The sequence below is a fragment of the Hoplias malabaricus genome, chromosome 3 (genome assembly GCF_029633855.1).
Source record: "Hoplias malabaricus isolate fHopMal1 chromosome 3, fHopMal1.hap1, whole genome shotgun sequence".
Classification (NCBI taxonomy): domain Eukaryota; kingdom Metazoa; phylum Chordata; class Actinopteri; order Characiformes; family Erythrinidae; genus Hoplias; species Hoplias malabaricus.
Window position 1 is genome coordinate 17,617,804 of NC_089802.1, and position 16,022 is coordinate 17,633,825.

The window sequence follows — 16,022 nt, forward strand, 5'->3', positions numbered from 1 at the left end:
AAAAAGTGTAACTTGTATATTATACACATTCATTACACACAGACTGATATATTTCAAGTGTTTATTTCTTTTAAGTTAATGATTATAACTGAAAACTAATGAAAACCCTAAATTCAGTATCTCAGAAAATTAGAATAATGTGAAAAGGTTCAATATTGAAGACACCTGGTGCCACACTCTAATCAGCTAACTAACTCAAAACACCTGCAAAGGCCTTTAAATGGTCTCTCAGTCTAGTTCTGTAGGCTACACAATCATGTATGCAAGACATGGGGTTTGGCTGTTGCATTTCTTGTGTCAAGCTACTCTTGAACAAGGAACAGCATCAGAAGCATCTTGCTACTAAAAAGGATTGGACTGCTGCTAAGTGGTCCAAAGTTATGTTCTCTGATGAAAATAAGTTTTGCAATTCTTTTGGAAATCACGGTCCCAGAGTCTGGAGGAAGAGAGGAAAGCACAGAATCCATGTTGCTTGGGGTCCAGTGTAACGTTTCCACAGTCATTGATAGTTTGAAGCACTTCATGCTTCCTTCTGCTGACCGATTTTATGGAGATGCAGATTTCATTTTCCAACAGGACTTGACACCTGCACATGGTGCCAAAACTACCAGTACCTGGTTTAAAGACCATGGTAAGGACCCTGTTCTTAATTGTCCTGCAAACTTGCCTGACCTTAACCCCTTTGAAAAACCTATGGGGTAGTGTGAGGAGGAAGATGCAATAGGCCAGACACAACAATGCAGAAGAGCTTAAGGCCGCAGTCAGAGCAACCTGGGCTCTCATAACACCTGAGCAGTGCTATAGACTGATTTACTCCATGCCATGCCGCATTGCTGCAGTAATTCAGGCAAAAGGAGCACCAACTAAGTATTGAGTGCTGTATGTGCTCATACTTTTCCTGTTCATATTTTTAAGTTGGCCAACTTAACCAACTTATTGGTCTTAAGTAATATTCAAATTTTCTGAGATACTGAATTTGGAGTTTTCATTAGTTGTCAGTTATAATTGTTAAATTAAAATATACAAACACCTGAAATATCAGCCTCTTTGTAATGAATGAGTATAGTGTACAAGTTTAACTTTTTGAATGGAATTACTGAAATAAATTAACTTTTTCATGATATTCTAATTTTATGACCAGCACCTGTATACCAGCTCACACAGACCATGACTGTCTTGAACCCAACTAGAATGTTTACCATGAACACTACTTATGTGGGCTGGCTGTAAAAGGTTAGCTTATTTTTTATGAAGTCGTTTCCAAGCAAAATTCAGTGATTTGCATACTAATGAGGTTAGGAAGGATGCCACCAGCAGGGTTCAATAAGATATAAAATATTTTTTTATTACAGAGTTTCTAATAACTGAGTACATGACAGGGGGCACAGTGATTGTAAAATGGGAATGGATATATTGATTGAATCCATGATTTTATTACATTTGTGTCACAAAGATATTAAATTCAGACTGATGCAGATAAAATGCAGGTAAAAAAAGGCAAAGCAAGTAAAATCCCATCCCACATTTCATACAATCAATTAAATCTGTGTAATATCTCATAGCTGAAACCTATTGTGTTAAATACCTATTGTGTGTCATATATATATATATATATATATATATATATATATATATATATATATATGGGGGTGGCTCTACATTTATGTATATTGTATTTACATAAAAATACTGTGTACCAAAACGACCTGCTTGAAACTACATCTGTCCTGGGTCTAATTTATTCCAAGTGTGACTCTATTTCCACATAAAGCCACACTTACCATACAGGAAAAAAAAATCAAGCGCACATATGATTATGTAAGATGTATTTTTAAACATACTGGTTTTTTTTTGTTTGTTTTTTTTAAATGCATGAAATAATAACCGTTTATTTATTTTTCTGAGTTGCACTGTATGTCCAAATATTGGGTTAATTTTTAGTGTTAAACATTTCACTCTCTTAACTAAATAGTTTTACAAATACTGGGCTTTTAATGGGACTCCAAACAATGCATATGTATTCCACAACCATAAATCACTAACAGAAGTGACACAAACCTAAGTCACTTTTAGAAACAGGTTAGTGTTTGGTCTTATGTATCTGTTAGTGTCTGTTTTTTTAGTCATCAATGTAGTGCTTATATTAGTGATAAACACTCATTGTTTTTATCACACAGTGTTTACAGAGATCTTCAGAAAAAGGTATAGCTTATTGACACTAAAATCTGTAATTGAGTCCTAACTTGTTTTTAATATAACTATATTTGACATTTTTAAAAACTATTGAGAAATATTTTCAGTAAACGTTCACCTACACAATCAAAGCCCTACAGGTTATACATCACCACACATGGTTAACGACCGTTTCAGCTTCAAGAACATTAAGCTAAATGACTAATTTTCCCAAGGGAAAACCAGATAGTCTTCCACTTTCGACAAATGTAAGCAGCCAATAGAGGAAAAACTAGTAAGGAAGTGAGCTTATCAGGATTTACACCTGCATGATCAAGTAGTAGCTTTAATGGTGTGGAACTAAGTTATTTTTCCATAGTTTATGCTGTGTGTAAAGTATAAAAAGGCTACAGCAGATCACTGTTAAGCACCTGACAACTTCAAACCATTACTGCTACAGCACCAGAGCTGAGAAAGGTAGGACTCATAAGTTATACTGCATGCTAAAATGACTTTACAACAGCAAGTCTCTTTAAGTGATTAACAACTGGTTTGAATTTCAGGTTGTGGATAACAACAATGAAGGTGGCGCTGATAGCACTGATTTTCCTTTGCTTGAATGGTGTACTAGCAGTCAGTGCAAGAGCTATTGACAACAGGCAAGATGCAACCATTATTACACATCTTTTTTTATGTATTTCTTCACACAAAAATCTTGAAAGTCTTTTACCACTAGTTGAATGTTTCTCTAGTAGGGAAGGGTGGATATACAGTGAGGTATCAATCCAAAATTATAAAGATCAAATGTAAACATAGTCGTGTTGTAATTAGATGGCCTTTCTTTGTTAGGTCTCCTTAAATTTAGATACGGAGACACCTGTACATACATGACTTCCAGTTCAGATCACTCAGCATATGTTACTTTAACATGTATGGAATTATCTAGAAATGTAATGTCTAATGTCAGAGTCTTGCCTAAGATTCTTAAAATTGTTGGACAGGCTTTATTCCTGCCTGATCTGGGAATCAAACCTTAGAAGATGGCAAATGCAAAATCATGTTAACCTACTTTTAATACTACACAGAGAGCCCTGATATCTACTTATATCCCTCTTATTCCTAATGCATCTTGTCCATAAAACAGTGATTAAACAGTGATTTCAAAATGTGCAAAATGATATATTCATTATTTACACATTAACGTTAGACACTAGTGGATGGGGTGCTATGCATTAAGAGCAGAGATGCATTAATATTGTATTTGCCATCATCATTTTTGGTTTCATATTACTCATATGTCAGATATTTGAGAAAATGTGTTGTCGTAACGTGTTTAAAAAAGGATTCACCCATTACTAGTGTCTTAAGCCCACTTTCCTCTGTATTTTCATCATTGAAAACAGCTATTTTCCCCAAGGAACAAATAAATATATTTGCATTTTTGTCTATCGCTAACAGCCCAGCAGATGATAGCCACCACCTGGAGCGCCGCTATGCTGAATCAACTATTGCCAGTGATATCAGTAAAATAATGGACTCCATGGTTCAGAAGAACTTTGTGAACTTTCTGCTAAACCAGAGAGAGAAAAAGGGCATGTATGTATGAAGCGTTACATAAACATTCTATAACTCTAATAAATTATATGGCTAATAATTATATTGTCGCTGTCCGATTAAAAACATGTATCTCCCAAAAGAGTAAATTTACAGGAGATGGAATTTCTATAGGTCCATTCATCATGAAATTGTCCCACAATCTGAAGGACAGCTGCTTTATTCATCTAATGTAATAAAATTAAAAATTCACAAAAATGAGATACATGTTTTAAATGGACAGTAAAGAGATACATAAACCTGTGGATCAGACATCCCCTATGAATGAAATGCACCTTTGCTGCAGTAACAACTGCTTCTTGGAAGGATTTACAGTAGATGTTAGAACATCTTAAGGATTTGATTTCATTCAGCCACGTTAACTTTTGTGAGGTTATGTACTGATGTTAAATGTATAACTCCAATTAACCCCACAGGTACTGATTGAAGCTCCATCACTTCTCACTTCAGCCATCAGTAATATTTTTCACAGAGTTTATGTGAACTGTGTGCTGTTTAATAAGTGTCAGTAAATGGGTGCACCTTAAATTAACCAAATTCACTAATTAAGGTGTCCACAAACTTGTAGAAAATATATTTTTAAATTTTTTTTTATACACCCTGTACACTGCTAAAGGCCATCTATGATGCCAGATGATGCAGAAGTTCACAACTTCAATGATCTGATGAAGGATCTCAACATGTGGGTTCATAGCAAACGAGATATATCCAAGTGAGTGTGGGGATAAGTAACTGTGATTCTAACAAGGAAGTAAAAATAAATTCTGCTAAAATATTATTCTGTTCTTTCTCACAGGAGTCGTTAGAGATCAGCACAACATGCTGGAAGAGCAGGCTGAAACCACTTTAGGTTCAAGCGGCAGAAGATAAAGTCCTCATCCTGCCTACAAAACATTTTAACATGGTGTAATTTTAATAAAAGCAAATTACAAAATTTAGATGGATGTGTGTTGTATTGGCGCCAAACCAATTTGCAGCTGTCAATGAACACATTAGTGTGGCCATCTGTAGTTTAATCCCCATGTAGTGCACAATGACGCGCTCTAAACGAAGGTGATCGTTGTTGTGTTTCAGTAGATGGCAGCAGCTCTTTTATGCCACCTTAGGAGAACCAACAGAAGAAGAGTCTATTCCTGTTCCAATGCGGAAAAACACAGAAGACCAGCGGAGAAACAAAACAGTTTAAACACAACACGGAGGAAGACACAAGTGTTTAATTTACTGGTCACTCGCCTGCAGCATAACAATGTAGAAACATTTTACTCTGTGTAGTAAGTTCAGGATTAGCTCTCGGTAAATAAGTGGGTTTAAAGGCAGTACATTGTTAAGTTACGAACTCAGGATTCCCAACCGGACAGTTTACTGACCTGAAATAAATATTAAAAACGTTTAGTCTAACATTTAAATTTACAAATTTACTACTGTAATCATGCACAGAAGAGGAGTCGGGGCGGGAGCAATCGCCAAGAAGAAACTAGCAGAGGTGACTTTTATTTTGTAGGAGTTTATTGATATTATTTATACTGTGTAAATCATACTGTGACGATTCATGGCTTTAAGTTTTAAACTAGGACATCATTTGCAGTAGCTACATGTCCAAAGTCTGTAGGCATCCCTCATAATGAGTTGATTCGGCTACATTAAGTCGCACTATTTAGCCTCTTGTATTATCTCCATAGAAAACATTGTTCTGTAGAGAAGGGACGCTTTGGAGCAGGTTCATATGAGCCGGAAATCACCATGCTCAATCCCCATCCCAGCGTTTAATTGTGGTACCGGTGTAGTCTGCAGTAGGGCTAGCTCCACTTTCTCTTGCTCCCACCGGGTTTGGCCACAGAGAATCACCTGCCAACACAGCAAATGGGATGTACTTTAGACTTATTGTAAATTATATGCATTATGTCCAAATGAACAAACAACATTCAAATGTTGAGAATAGCAGATCTAATGTTTGGTTAATTCAAGAGCTTTCTCAGTACAGATTAGCATTTTATCTTGTTCAAAATTAATATCTTATTTCAAGACACTGGGATACAATTTAAAATGCTATATCCACTTAATAGAAATGGGTGTAACTGGATTCATTCATCTCATTATTTGCTATTTGTTTTAGGCCAAATATAAAGAAAGAGGAACAGTTTTGGCTGAAGATCAAATTGCACAGGTAAGTCTATATAGGACACTCTTCTTCACTCTCCAAAAAATTGATTTGTACTCTTTATTTTACACAACATTTGCCTTAATGGACTGAATTGGATCACGGGTTATGCTAATGCAAAATTATTGTGTGAACATTTTCTTTCTGTGCAGATGTCCAAACAGTTAGAAACATTCAAAACTCATTTGGAGGAGTTTGCCAGCAAACACAAGCAAGAAATTCGAAAGAGTTCACAGTTTAGGGTTCAGTTTCAAGAAATGTGTGCAACGATAGGTGTGGACCCACTAGCATGTGAGTACTCATATCAGAAATTGTGAATCCAAGTTGTTGGTTACAGAAGATTTCCAGAGATAATAATTAAATTAAATGGTTACTATTTAAGCAGTTGTTATTCAGTGCAGTCTGATATGTTTTATGGTTAATAAGAAACAGCCTCATACAATCGGCAACTTTTACAATAGGTCCGAGACCAAGTTTGGCTTAAAATATTACCTTAAGGAATTTTTTTTATATAGTAAATACAATTACTTTATTTGCATTTGACCTCAAAATACCAGGTTCTCATCAACAATTCCACAAACTGAATTAGAGATTTTGACATTTGTATCATCATATGTTTGAATATAAATTACTCTAATAACAATTAGAATTAGAATCACTTAATTGGTCACTGGGCTTGCCCACAGAGGAATTTGTTTTCTGCATTTAACCCAATCCGTGCAGTGAAAAACACACTAGTGAACACACATGCCCGGATGCGGTGGGCAGCCCTAGCCACGGTGTTAGGTGCCTTGCTCAAGGGCACTTCAGTCATGAACTGCTGGCTCTGGGGATCAAACTGGCAACCTTTCAGTTACAAGCCCAACCACCAGGCCACAGCATTTCTGTTTTGCCTGAGTCATAAAATATTGGATGCAGCGAGAGATTCAATTTGTCAAAGTGATATTACATTTTGATAATTTTACATTACTTTTCTCATTTTTAATCCTTAACTTATTTTGAACAGCTGGTAAAGGATTCTGGTCTGAGATGCTTGGAGTTGGAGATTTCTATTATGAGCTTGGTGTGCAGATAATTGAAGTCTGTCTTGCCCTAAAGCACAGAAATGGCGGTGAGTTAAACTTCAGTAATAGAGCCTAATACATCTTGTTGGGCTTTGTGCTTTTGAGCCAGAGAGTGAAAAATATATATGCATTTCACTCTTTTGAAAACATGAGGAAAAAAATACACCTGCGAGGTAACGCTAACAAGGTTTTGTTCCAATAGGACTCATTACATTGGATGAACTTCATCAGCGTGTGTTAAAGGGAAGAGGGAAGTTTGCTCAGGATGTGAGCCAGTAAGTGCCTTTGTCCTGGTAAAAGTCTTGAAATAACTTAAGGTGGTGGGAGGTTGGATGCAAATGAAAATGTAACTTTTTTTTTTTTTAAGTTAATATTTTTGTCTGTTTACCACTCTTGATTTTCTTTAATACCCAGAGATGACTTGGTACGAGCCATCAAAAAACTCAAAGCAATGGGAAACGGTTTTGGAATGATTCCAGTTGGAGGGTCTTATTTGGTCCAGTCAGTCCCAGCTGAGCTCAACATGGATCACACTGTGGTTCTTCAGTTAGCTGAGGTAATAAGGGTTAAAACACAAAGAGGATGATCGAACTTTCACACCTGTTTTCTAGGGTTTGTGCAAAATACTTTATTTTTCTTGCAGAAAAAGGGCTACGTAACAGTAAGTGAGATCAGAGACAGCCTCAAATGGGAGAAAGAACGAGCATGCCATGTACTTGTAAGTGCAGACATTTTATTAAAAGGAGCACTATTCTCTATAATGTGTAACTCTAGAAATGAACCATCCAAATGCTTTTTAAGCATTGACCTGGAATGAAAAAAATGTATGCTTCTTGGGGCAGGTTCAACACGTGGGCAAATATCCGTTATCTGTCACATTTAATTTCAAAATTAAATCTTTATTGATTGAAAAATTAAAGATTTATCATTAGGACTGACTGGTACTTTCAGTTTTAGAAGAAACCTCAATATCATACTAAAGCTGTAACATGTTTTTCCTTGTTTTCAGGACCACTTGCTAAAAGAAGGTCTTGCATGGCTGGATTCTCAAGCTGCAGGCGAGCCACAATACTGGCTTCCTGCTCTGTTCTCTGAACTTTCTTCTCGTGATATCACACCTGAGGAGGCTAATCAAATGACACCATGATAAGAAGAAATGCTTTTGTATAAACAGAGTAATCACTGAAAGTCCTACAAGGTTGAATATTGCCCTTTAACATATCATAAGCATTCCTTGATGGATGATTGTTAAGGGTTACTTAAAAAATAAATAGATTGAAAACAATATTAATTGAAATTGATAATAAAAGCATTTATTTTGTATGAGAATTTCTATTAACATTTGTTAGCATTTAATATTATTTAAAATATTAAAATTTAATGAAAATACAAATGAAATGGTGATGACAGGAAGTGTTTATCCATGGTTATATGCAGGAAATTACATTGCACACCTCTTTAGGTGCTGAAAAATAGGATACAGTTGAACAGGTATGTGGTATTCCTCCTTTACAAAAAATAACAACAACAACAACAATAATAATAAAAAGCCCTATGATGTACAGATGCCCCAGCCAGGGTGCGTTCCTGCCTTACACTTAATGATTCCAGGTGGGCACCGGACACTTCACAACCTTAGACAAGATAAAGAGATTACAAAGAATGTACCAATCAATACATGAAAAGCTACTTCTAGCTCTGAACTGATTACAATTCAGTCCCGAAGACTTTATAATGTACAATTTACAACCATTTATGGATGGGGGAAAATCTGGTAATGACCTAATAATTGAAATGACTTATAACAAAATATTGACACATTTATTTGAAACTCACTAGCAAAATATATTTAAAAAAACAGTGAAACAAAAATTAAAAACATTATGTTGGAAAAGACACGCTTTGGAACCTTCTTTATTGCAAAAGGCTTAACTTTTCTGGGTTTTACAATCCTAGACTTGGTTTATCTCTCTAAGTCTACTTATCTGCTCACCTCGTTCACTTATTATTCGCTGCTATTTGGGTACTTTAGTGTGATAATAATTCTGAAGGAACTCTAATTCTGATCTCTTTGTGTTTTGAGAAGTGTTCCGTGGCTGTATTCTACAGTGCATTGCTTGTTAAAACCTCTAGCTATATTCAAGAACGAAGAAATCTAGAGAAATAAGAAATCATTAATAAAATTATTTATGTTTTTCAAGATTTTGAAGACATATTCAAGCAGTAATGAATAAGTTGCCTCAGATGGGTCTTTAAAAGCATTTGTGCGTGTATGTTACTCGTGGCTGTAGACATGATCTTCAAACTCCTGCTGCTCCAGATCATCGCAGATAAGGGTACAGAAAGGACACACTTTGTGAGATTGTTCATGCATTGCCAGTTCATCTTCACTGATATTAGGAAAACTCTCTTGACAATGACGGCACACCTTCTGTTTATTGGATTAGAAAAAGAGTTGAGGGTAAACATTTTTATATTACTGTTAAATTAACTAATGTGTTTGTATTTACATATAAATATTACCTTGTTTTCCATGTCAGTAGAATTCCCTAAAAATAATTTTTAAACACTTATTTAATCAAACAAATCACAGTTCATTTGTAATGTTATTTTATTATCTGCTCAGTATATCAATATGTATTACTCTAACTAATCTATAAGCAGTTTATTTTACATATTAAAATCATTTATTAATAGCAATTTTTCAAGAACCTACCAGACAGTTCAGTGATACTCTCATAGTAATGAGAGGCTGACTGTAGTTGCTGCTGTGAGCTGAATGGATCAGTATATGATGGACTGAGAGGATTGGGTTGCTGCTGAGAAACTGCAGCTACTGAAGCAACCTGGAGTTCAAATAATTGTGTTTGTAATTTTGTTGCCTCTTCTCTTAGTTTCTGTCAAAGAAAACAACAAGACACTGTAAATAAATATATAGTGGTGAAATTACACAAAACTGCAGTAAACTTGGGATTGATGCCATAATTCTGAGGAATAACCCAGCAGAAAATCACTTTGTTTTCTTCACAAAGCTTTTCCTTTTCTAATTGTGCCACTTCGGCCACTGTTGCTTGTTCGTGGATTTTCTTCCTTGCTTCCTCAAGCTCTGTCTGAAAATACAGTAGAGGATGCAAAGTTAAATAAAGTGGTTTGGTCACAAATGAAGCTTACAACCCTAGTCCACTTTTGTTTTGTTTAGCAGAAATGTAGAAATTGTAGAAAGGAAATAAATACTTTTCAAAATAACTATCAAAATCTTCAACCCTATTCAATAAATAAATTCTGACATTATGCCTCAAACCACATCCATATGATAATAAAAATAGCCTTGAAAATCTAAAACAGAATCTGGTTTTGAGACTGGTTTGTACAATTATAAAATAGTGAATATTATTGTATATGTTATATTTTCACCTCATAGCTGCTTAAAACACAAGTCTTGGGAGACTGACTAGATTTAGTTACATTTAAACTGACTGCAGATTTTTTATTTTAAATGTAAGCTATTGTGTTGTGCATGGTTTTGATAAATCCCAAAACAACACCTCAATCTGGCTGATGTGGACCTTCCTCTCCTCAGTCACAGTCAATTGCTCAAGCTGCTTCTTCAGTTCTCTCAGCTCCATCTCAGCATCATCTGCACGTTTTCTTGTCTCGTTGTTGTTTGCGATTTCTTTGCGAAGCATCCCTCTGGCTTCTGTCAGCTGTTTTAGCAGGGCCTGAATCTGCACCTACAACAAAGAACATCTCACAGACCTCAGGTGAGCTGAGATTAAGAGATTTCTTGGGCAAGTCCTTTAAATAAACTATATATTTATTTTATATATATTATATTATTTATATATATTATATAAAAGTCTATAATAATAAAATACATTGACTTAATATAGCACACGTACATCATATACAGAGTCTGCTTAAAGATGCAGGAAAAAACTATTAAATTGAGTGAGGAGGCAGATGTAAATATTTTGAAAAGAGGCAAGTCAAACTTAAGATAATGTTCACACTCTGTTTATCCTGGAGTTTCAGACCTTTTTGTCCCCCTCAGAAGGTCCTTGTTCTGACAATGACGTGCGTAAAGCCTTGTTCTCTTCCAGCAGCTCCTCCACCTCCCTCTTCACTCCCATTAACTCCTGAATTTCCGCATGCAATCTGTCATTCTCTTTCCGACTACTTTGTACGTCAACCTTTGACAAGAAGAAGACATTATATCAGAAACTTTGTAATTTGACAAATATATTCATCAGTTGTGTAATAAGGTTTGAAAATGGTGAATAATCATAATGGCATTAGAAAAACCTGCAGCAGCTGGACATGATCTTGCAGTCGATTAAAATCCTGCTCAGTTTCCTTTACCTTGGGGACTAGCCTGCAGGTACACAAAACAGAAAGTATATAATGAGAGGCCTTAAAGGGGATGCAAAAATGTAATAACTGCATAAACACTAACAGCATCTCCAGGGTGTGTTCCTGCCTTGTGCCCAATGTTTCTGGGTAGGCTCCGGACCCACCACAACCCTGACCCGGATAAGCGGTTACAGACAATGAATGAGTTTCTTAATTGTTATTACAAGCCCATGTCTGAGAACAGCGGGGTGCTGTGCAAAGTGCAAATAATATGCAGGTATTTTTTGTTCGTTTGTTTTTGTTTTTTAATTTTGCACAGCATCCCAAATATTTTGGAAATAGTTATTTCTGTAAAATTAAGCCTTAAAATTAAATAATGAACAAGAAGTGAATACACACATGTAATGCTTTGTTTCAGAGTCTTTTGTTTCGTCCCATTTGACTAATTATGAACTCTCATCATTACAGTCAATGCACATTTACATATGTTAATAAAATGTATCAGCATGTGGATCTGGAGATTTTTGTGTGGTACCACTTTTTCTTTTTACCACTAAATAAAAGAAGCAATGCTATATTTATTGTTGAGTGAACTGTGAGTGCAAGTGGAGCTGTATAGCAGTAAAGATGTGCACACACAAAGAACAGTGCTTAAATCATTAAGGAATTGAAAAAATCTATAGCACAGACAAAAGAAAAATGAACAAACTGGCAGCTATTAGCTAGTTTATGATTTTAACAAATCACAAGCATCCCATGTTTTGTGTAGGCATAAAAGGGTTTAAGCTCACTGTGAAATCTCAGCTTGCTGGGCTTCGAGTTGTTCCTTTAGCAGATTTTTTTCTTGTTTGAGCATCTGGATCTTTTGTATGGCTTTTTCGTACTTGTCATTGGGAACAGGTAATGACTGCAGAGCATAATCAAACAAGTGGAGAGAAGCAATCATTGCTCCATATGATTACAATGACTCAAAATCAATAATACACATGGCTCCATAAGCAGTGTTGTTGCTGGCACCTCTTGTTCCTGTTTGGTTTCACTTTCTTCTGCAACATTGGAGAGGAAAGTTTCCTCTTGGGTAACCTGTTCAACACTCTCAGGCATCTGGTCTTTTGGTGGCGTTTCAGTTATACTCTCTGTCTTCAGCTTATCTATGTGAATCTACAGGATACGAAACCACAAGTACTTAGTCACAGGGTTAGATTTAGTTACACAACTTAGTACAACCAGATATAGAAGACCAACCCTGAGGCGGCAAATCTCATGCAATCTTTCGTCCAGCTCATTTTTCAAAATCTTGTTTTCTTCTTTCAAGCTTTCCATTTCATTCAGCAACTCCTGTTTCTCCCTTTCCATCTGCTCTGTTTGTTCCTGTAACAAAAAATAAACAATTTTCTGCCACTAAAACCTTTGGATTCTACAACAAATTTAGCAAAGAATGTATGATTGTTTGGACTTTTGGTTTAAAAAAAATATATATATATATATATATATATATATATATATATATCTTTAAAATATGTTGAGGTTCTTTAAGGTTGAACATGGTTTTCACACACACATCTTGGTCCTGAAGATTTTCAAGAAATCATAGAAACAGCCCTTTCAGACATTATTATACTGAGAATGTCCAGATTACAAATGTGATTTCCAAGTAAACAAAGAATGTTGTTTTGACAGCAAGCTAGAAGACTACATTTCCCATAACAGTATCCTAGCATGTAAAATATGTGGTGCTCTAGCTACAATAATTATGTATAATTAAAAGTACAGATCATAAAAAATATTTCACAGATAAAAATATTTCTTGATAAAATGAGCAGTAAAGCCACTTTTACAGAATATATTAGGCCCTAAGTATCAGCAGGGAATTGGTCCAGCGGATGTTCAAGTCTCTTATAAAAGTGGCATAGTATATGCATATAAATTATGCACATATTTGTGTATACTTTAAATCATGTATAGATCATTTAGAATAAATAATTAAATATAAATGCTATGTAAATAGTTAAAATGCTGTTTAATTTATGGGAAAAGTCTGAATTAAATTCTGAAAAGTTCAGTACAGACAACACCATGGTAGGCCTAACTATATAGTACATATTAACAACAATCTGCATGTACAAAGGGCTAGCTGTATAAAGAAAACATACAGAAACATCAGTGATGACATTTTAATTTTTATGGTTAAAACCAATTGCTTTAAAGTCAATATTTGTGCATGTTTCTTTTTCCACCTGAAGCTCACACTTTGTGGGATAAATGAATATATGAAACACACCTAAACCTAAAATATTTCCCAAATTTGCATTTTCAATTCTAAACTTTTCATCTCTACAATACATAGCAACTGGTTATTTGTTACAATGAGATATAACTAATAATATTATGAGACTGTTGGACAGAGCAACCCACTCAGTTCACTTTAATTATATCATTCAATTACAACATAGAATGGCAAAATAAAGGATGATAATAATAATAGTAATAATAGAGATTTGGCCAGTCAATAGTCACATGCCAGGGAAAATAGGTTTTGCACATGCTGTACTGATTAAATCCAGTTAAACAGGTCTAACTATGCTCTTGCTCTCTGTGTAAGGCCCAAGGAAAAGCATATTGTGAAATAATTTATAGAAATTATATAAAAAGATCAAACTTATGTTCACCCCTACTGTCAGATGACATTAATACTTGCTGTGTCTAGACTGGTCAGGCAAATGCACCTGTGTGGTGATGACTAGAATATCTTTCTCCAGGCTGCAGTCTAAGCTGGATTCTGATGGACTCTGGAAGCAGAAGGGTGTACTTGCTCCTCTGACCTGACCACTGCTGTCCACATAGCAGAACTGATAGAATTCCCCATCATCCTTTGGAAGGTAGTACTCTAAAGCAAAAAACACAAGTGAATACTGCAGTCATGACATCCCCTGATGGTCTCTCTGTGCATGAGTCTTTGCAATGCACTGTAAAAAATTTAACTGCTTATGTAACTGCACAACTATTTGTAATGCTCCACCCACCAGTGCCTATCCACTGACTGACTATCATCAGCTGCCAAAGAGATGGCAGGTGGTGGGGGACCAGATTCTTGCCAAGGTACAAATTACATCACAAGACTTAGTTTAAAGCTCCTGATCATGTGACATATAATTTACAGAGAGTCTCTACTCAAGTTTATTGCAAGCAAATCACAACATTAACTGCTGACCTTCAATTGCACATATCAAATATATATATTTAAGCATAATCTCTACCTTTAAAGGTAACTTGTAGCTGCAGAGGCTCAGTTCCACAGTGATCCAGTGGAGGCTCCACCCATACATAGTTGTAGTATTGTTTAGTTGAATTCCAGCCAACCTTGAAATGAAATGTACAGGCCTCATGAAATCACAGGTAACAAAGTTCATGTGGCATGGCTAATAATATTCTTACACCTATGTAAGATGGGGCAATAACTTCATTGTCTAGTCCCCACTTTTTATTAAGTTGTGGCCACATCTTATTGATTAAGTTTCCATTTACTAAGTCATGGTCATAACTTTTGATTTACCACCTATTAAGTCGTGGTCACAACTTAATTTATCTAGTTTCTACGCCTTACGGAGGAATGTTTCCATTAAAGCTCTGTAACACCGAAGCCTAAGAGCATTAAATGACAAAGTTGGTCCACCTTAAAAATTCCAATCCAGTCTCTGGAGCTGGGAATCAGTCCCTCGGTCACTGTGTAGACGCACTTCACCGAGGAGCTGGGGGGATAGGAGTGAGGGACATCCATAAAAACAACCTGAGAAAACGAGGAGGAAGTGCTGGGGACAATCTCCATGGTCATCGGACCCTCTTCTGTTGTGTCGCTCATTTTCACTCCGCAGACAACTCTGATTTACTTGAAAAACAACACACAGTCAACTGTCACAGGACGTTACAGCAAACCCACTGATTTAAATGAACTGACCACGATAAATATTAACAAACGGCGTCCAGAAAAAATGTCCGACTATATAGGCTTCTCAACCCCAAAAACGAAAGTATACACGAAGAAAAATAGTTTCACTTTCACGGTTCGGTCACCTGTGCTCGCGCGCAGTGAGGTAAACACGAATTAAAATGGTTGCCGGTTTGAGAGAGTGAATAACTCTGTCATTATATTAAATTACAGAGATGATGTGAGAGAGTGATTATTCTTAAGCTTAAATCCCAATAACCTCTAGTCACTGGGATGAATAAAATCTGATAAATAAAGCATTTCCTCTTAAACAAATTGTTGTTTATCTCAGATATGAACACGAGACTAATGTCCATAAATAAACTTGTTACCTCAACTGCGGCTCCGCGCTCTTCACCGTCTCCGAGACACTGCCGCCGGGACCGCGGTGGGGGCTCTATGGGAAATGTAGTTGTTAACTCACACGTGCGCATTTGTTATATTAGACACCCGTTTAAAAAAAAGGACAAAGGTGGGTGACCAAGTTTTCTGACGTCACAAATGAAATCCAGAACAAGACTGGATTGGTTTGTATTTTTAAGTTATTTATACTTACTAAAACTAGTTTTACATTTAAATGTAACACTGAACAAACCCAACATTCTAATTTTATTAGTTGAGAACGGTTTATCATTCAAAATGGACTCAGGTAGTAGTGTTTCATATGACAATTTGATTC

The 16,022-nt window shown here is 35.8% G+C and overlaps 2 protein-coding genes across 3 annotated transcripts; one reads left to right on the forward strand and one right to left on the reverse strand.

Annotated features, from left to right (window-relative positions):
• Positions 1-4,922: 4,922 nt before the first annotated feature.
• snf8 (SNF8 subunit of ESCRT-II) lies at positions 4,923-8,295 on the forward strand. 2 transcript variants are annotated; one of them, XM_066666117.1, is made up of 8 exons: positions 4,923-5,269; positions 5,900-5,950; positions 6,097-6,235; positions 6,951-7,055; positions 7,211-7,283; positions 7,423-7,564; positions 7,652-7,726; positions 8,018-8,295. In XM_066666117.1, exons 1-8 carry the CDS (start codon positions 5,216-5,218, stop codon positions 8,153-8,155), a joined length of 777 nt encoding a protein of 258 aa, XP_066522214.1. In that variant the 5' UTR covers positions 4,923-5,215; the 3' UTR covers positions 8,156-8,295. The 2 variants fall into 2 exon arrangements, with proteins under 2 accessions (XP_066522214.1, XP_066522215.1); XM_066666118.1 differs by lacking the exon at positions 4,923-5,269 and adding an exon at positions 5,435-5,648 and having other exon boundaries at positions 5,899-5,950.
• Positions 8,296-8,303: 8 nt separating this feature from the next.
• On the reverse strand, positions 8,304-15,743 carry calcoco2 (calcium binding and coiled-coil domain 2). The gene is made up of 15 exons (XM_066666116.1): positions 15,676-15,743; positions 15,032-15,244; positions 14,616-14,718; positions 14,085-14,245; positions 12,604-12,729; positions 12,376-12,519; positions 12,150-12,265; positions 11,311-11,380; positions 11,043-11,198; positions 10,554-10,739; positions 10,023-10,118; positions 9,725-9,905; positions 9,532-9,557; positions 9,288-9,439; positions 8,304-8,642 (listed from the first exon to the last, which is right to left on the reverse strand). The coding sequence occupies exons 2-15, from the start codon at positions 15,215-15,217 to the stop codon at positions 8,636-8,638; spliced, it is 1,710 nt and encodes a 569-aa protein (XP_066522213.1). The 5' UTR covers positions 15,218-15,244; positions 15,676-15,743; the 3' UTR covers positions 8,304-8,635.
• Between the last annotated feature and the right edge of the window lie 279 nt (positions 15,744-16,022).

Bases quoted from the DNA above. Each gene is read 5' to 3' on its own strand.
- calcoco2 (XM_066666116.1), bottom strand. From the start codon at position 15,217: ATGAGCGACACAACAGAAGAGGGTCCGATGACCATGGAGATTGTCCCC. The intron at 14,719-15,031 runs GTGGACCAACTT...TTTCATTTCAAG, and splicing joins ACTGGATTGGAATTTTTAAG to GTTGGCTGGAATTCAACTAA. The intron at 11,199-11,310 runs GTTTTTCTAATG...TTCTTGTCAAAG, and splicing joins ATCATGTCCAGCTGCTGCAG to GTTGACGTACAAAGTAGTCG.
- snf8 (XM_066666117.1), top strand. From the start codon at position 5,216: ATGCACAGAAGAGGAGTCGGGGCGGGAGCAATCGCCAAGAAGAAACTA. The intron at 7,284-7,422 runs GTAAGTGCCTTT...TTTAATACCCAG, and splicing joins TTTGCTCAGGATGTGAGCCA to AGATGACTTGGTACGAGCCA. The intron at 7,565-7,651 runs GTAATAAGGGTT...TTTTTCTTGCAG, and splicing joins TGGTTCTTCAGTTAGCTGAG to AAAAAGGGCTACGTAACAGT.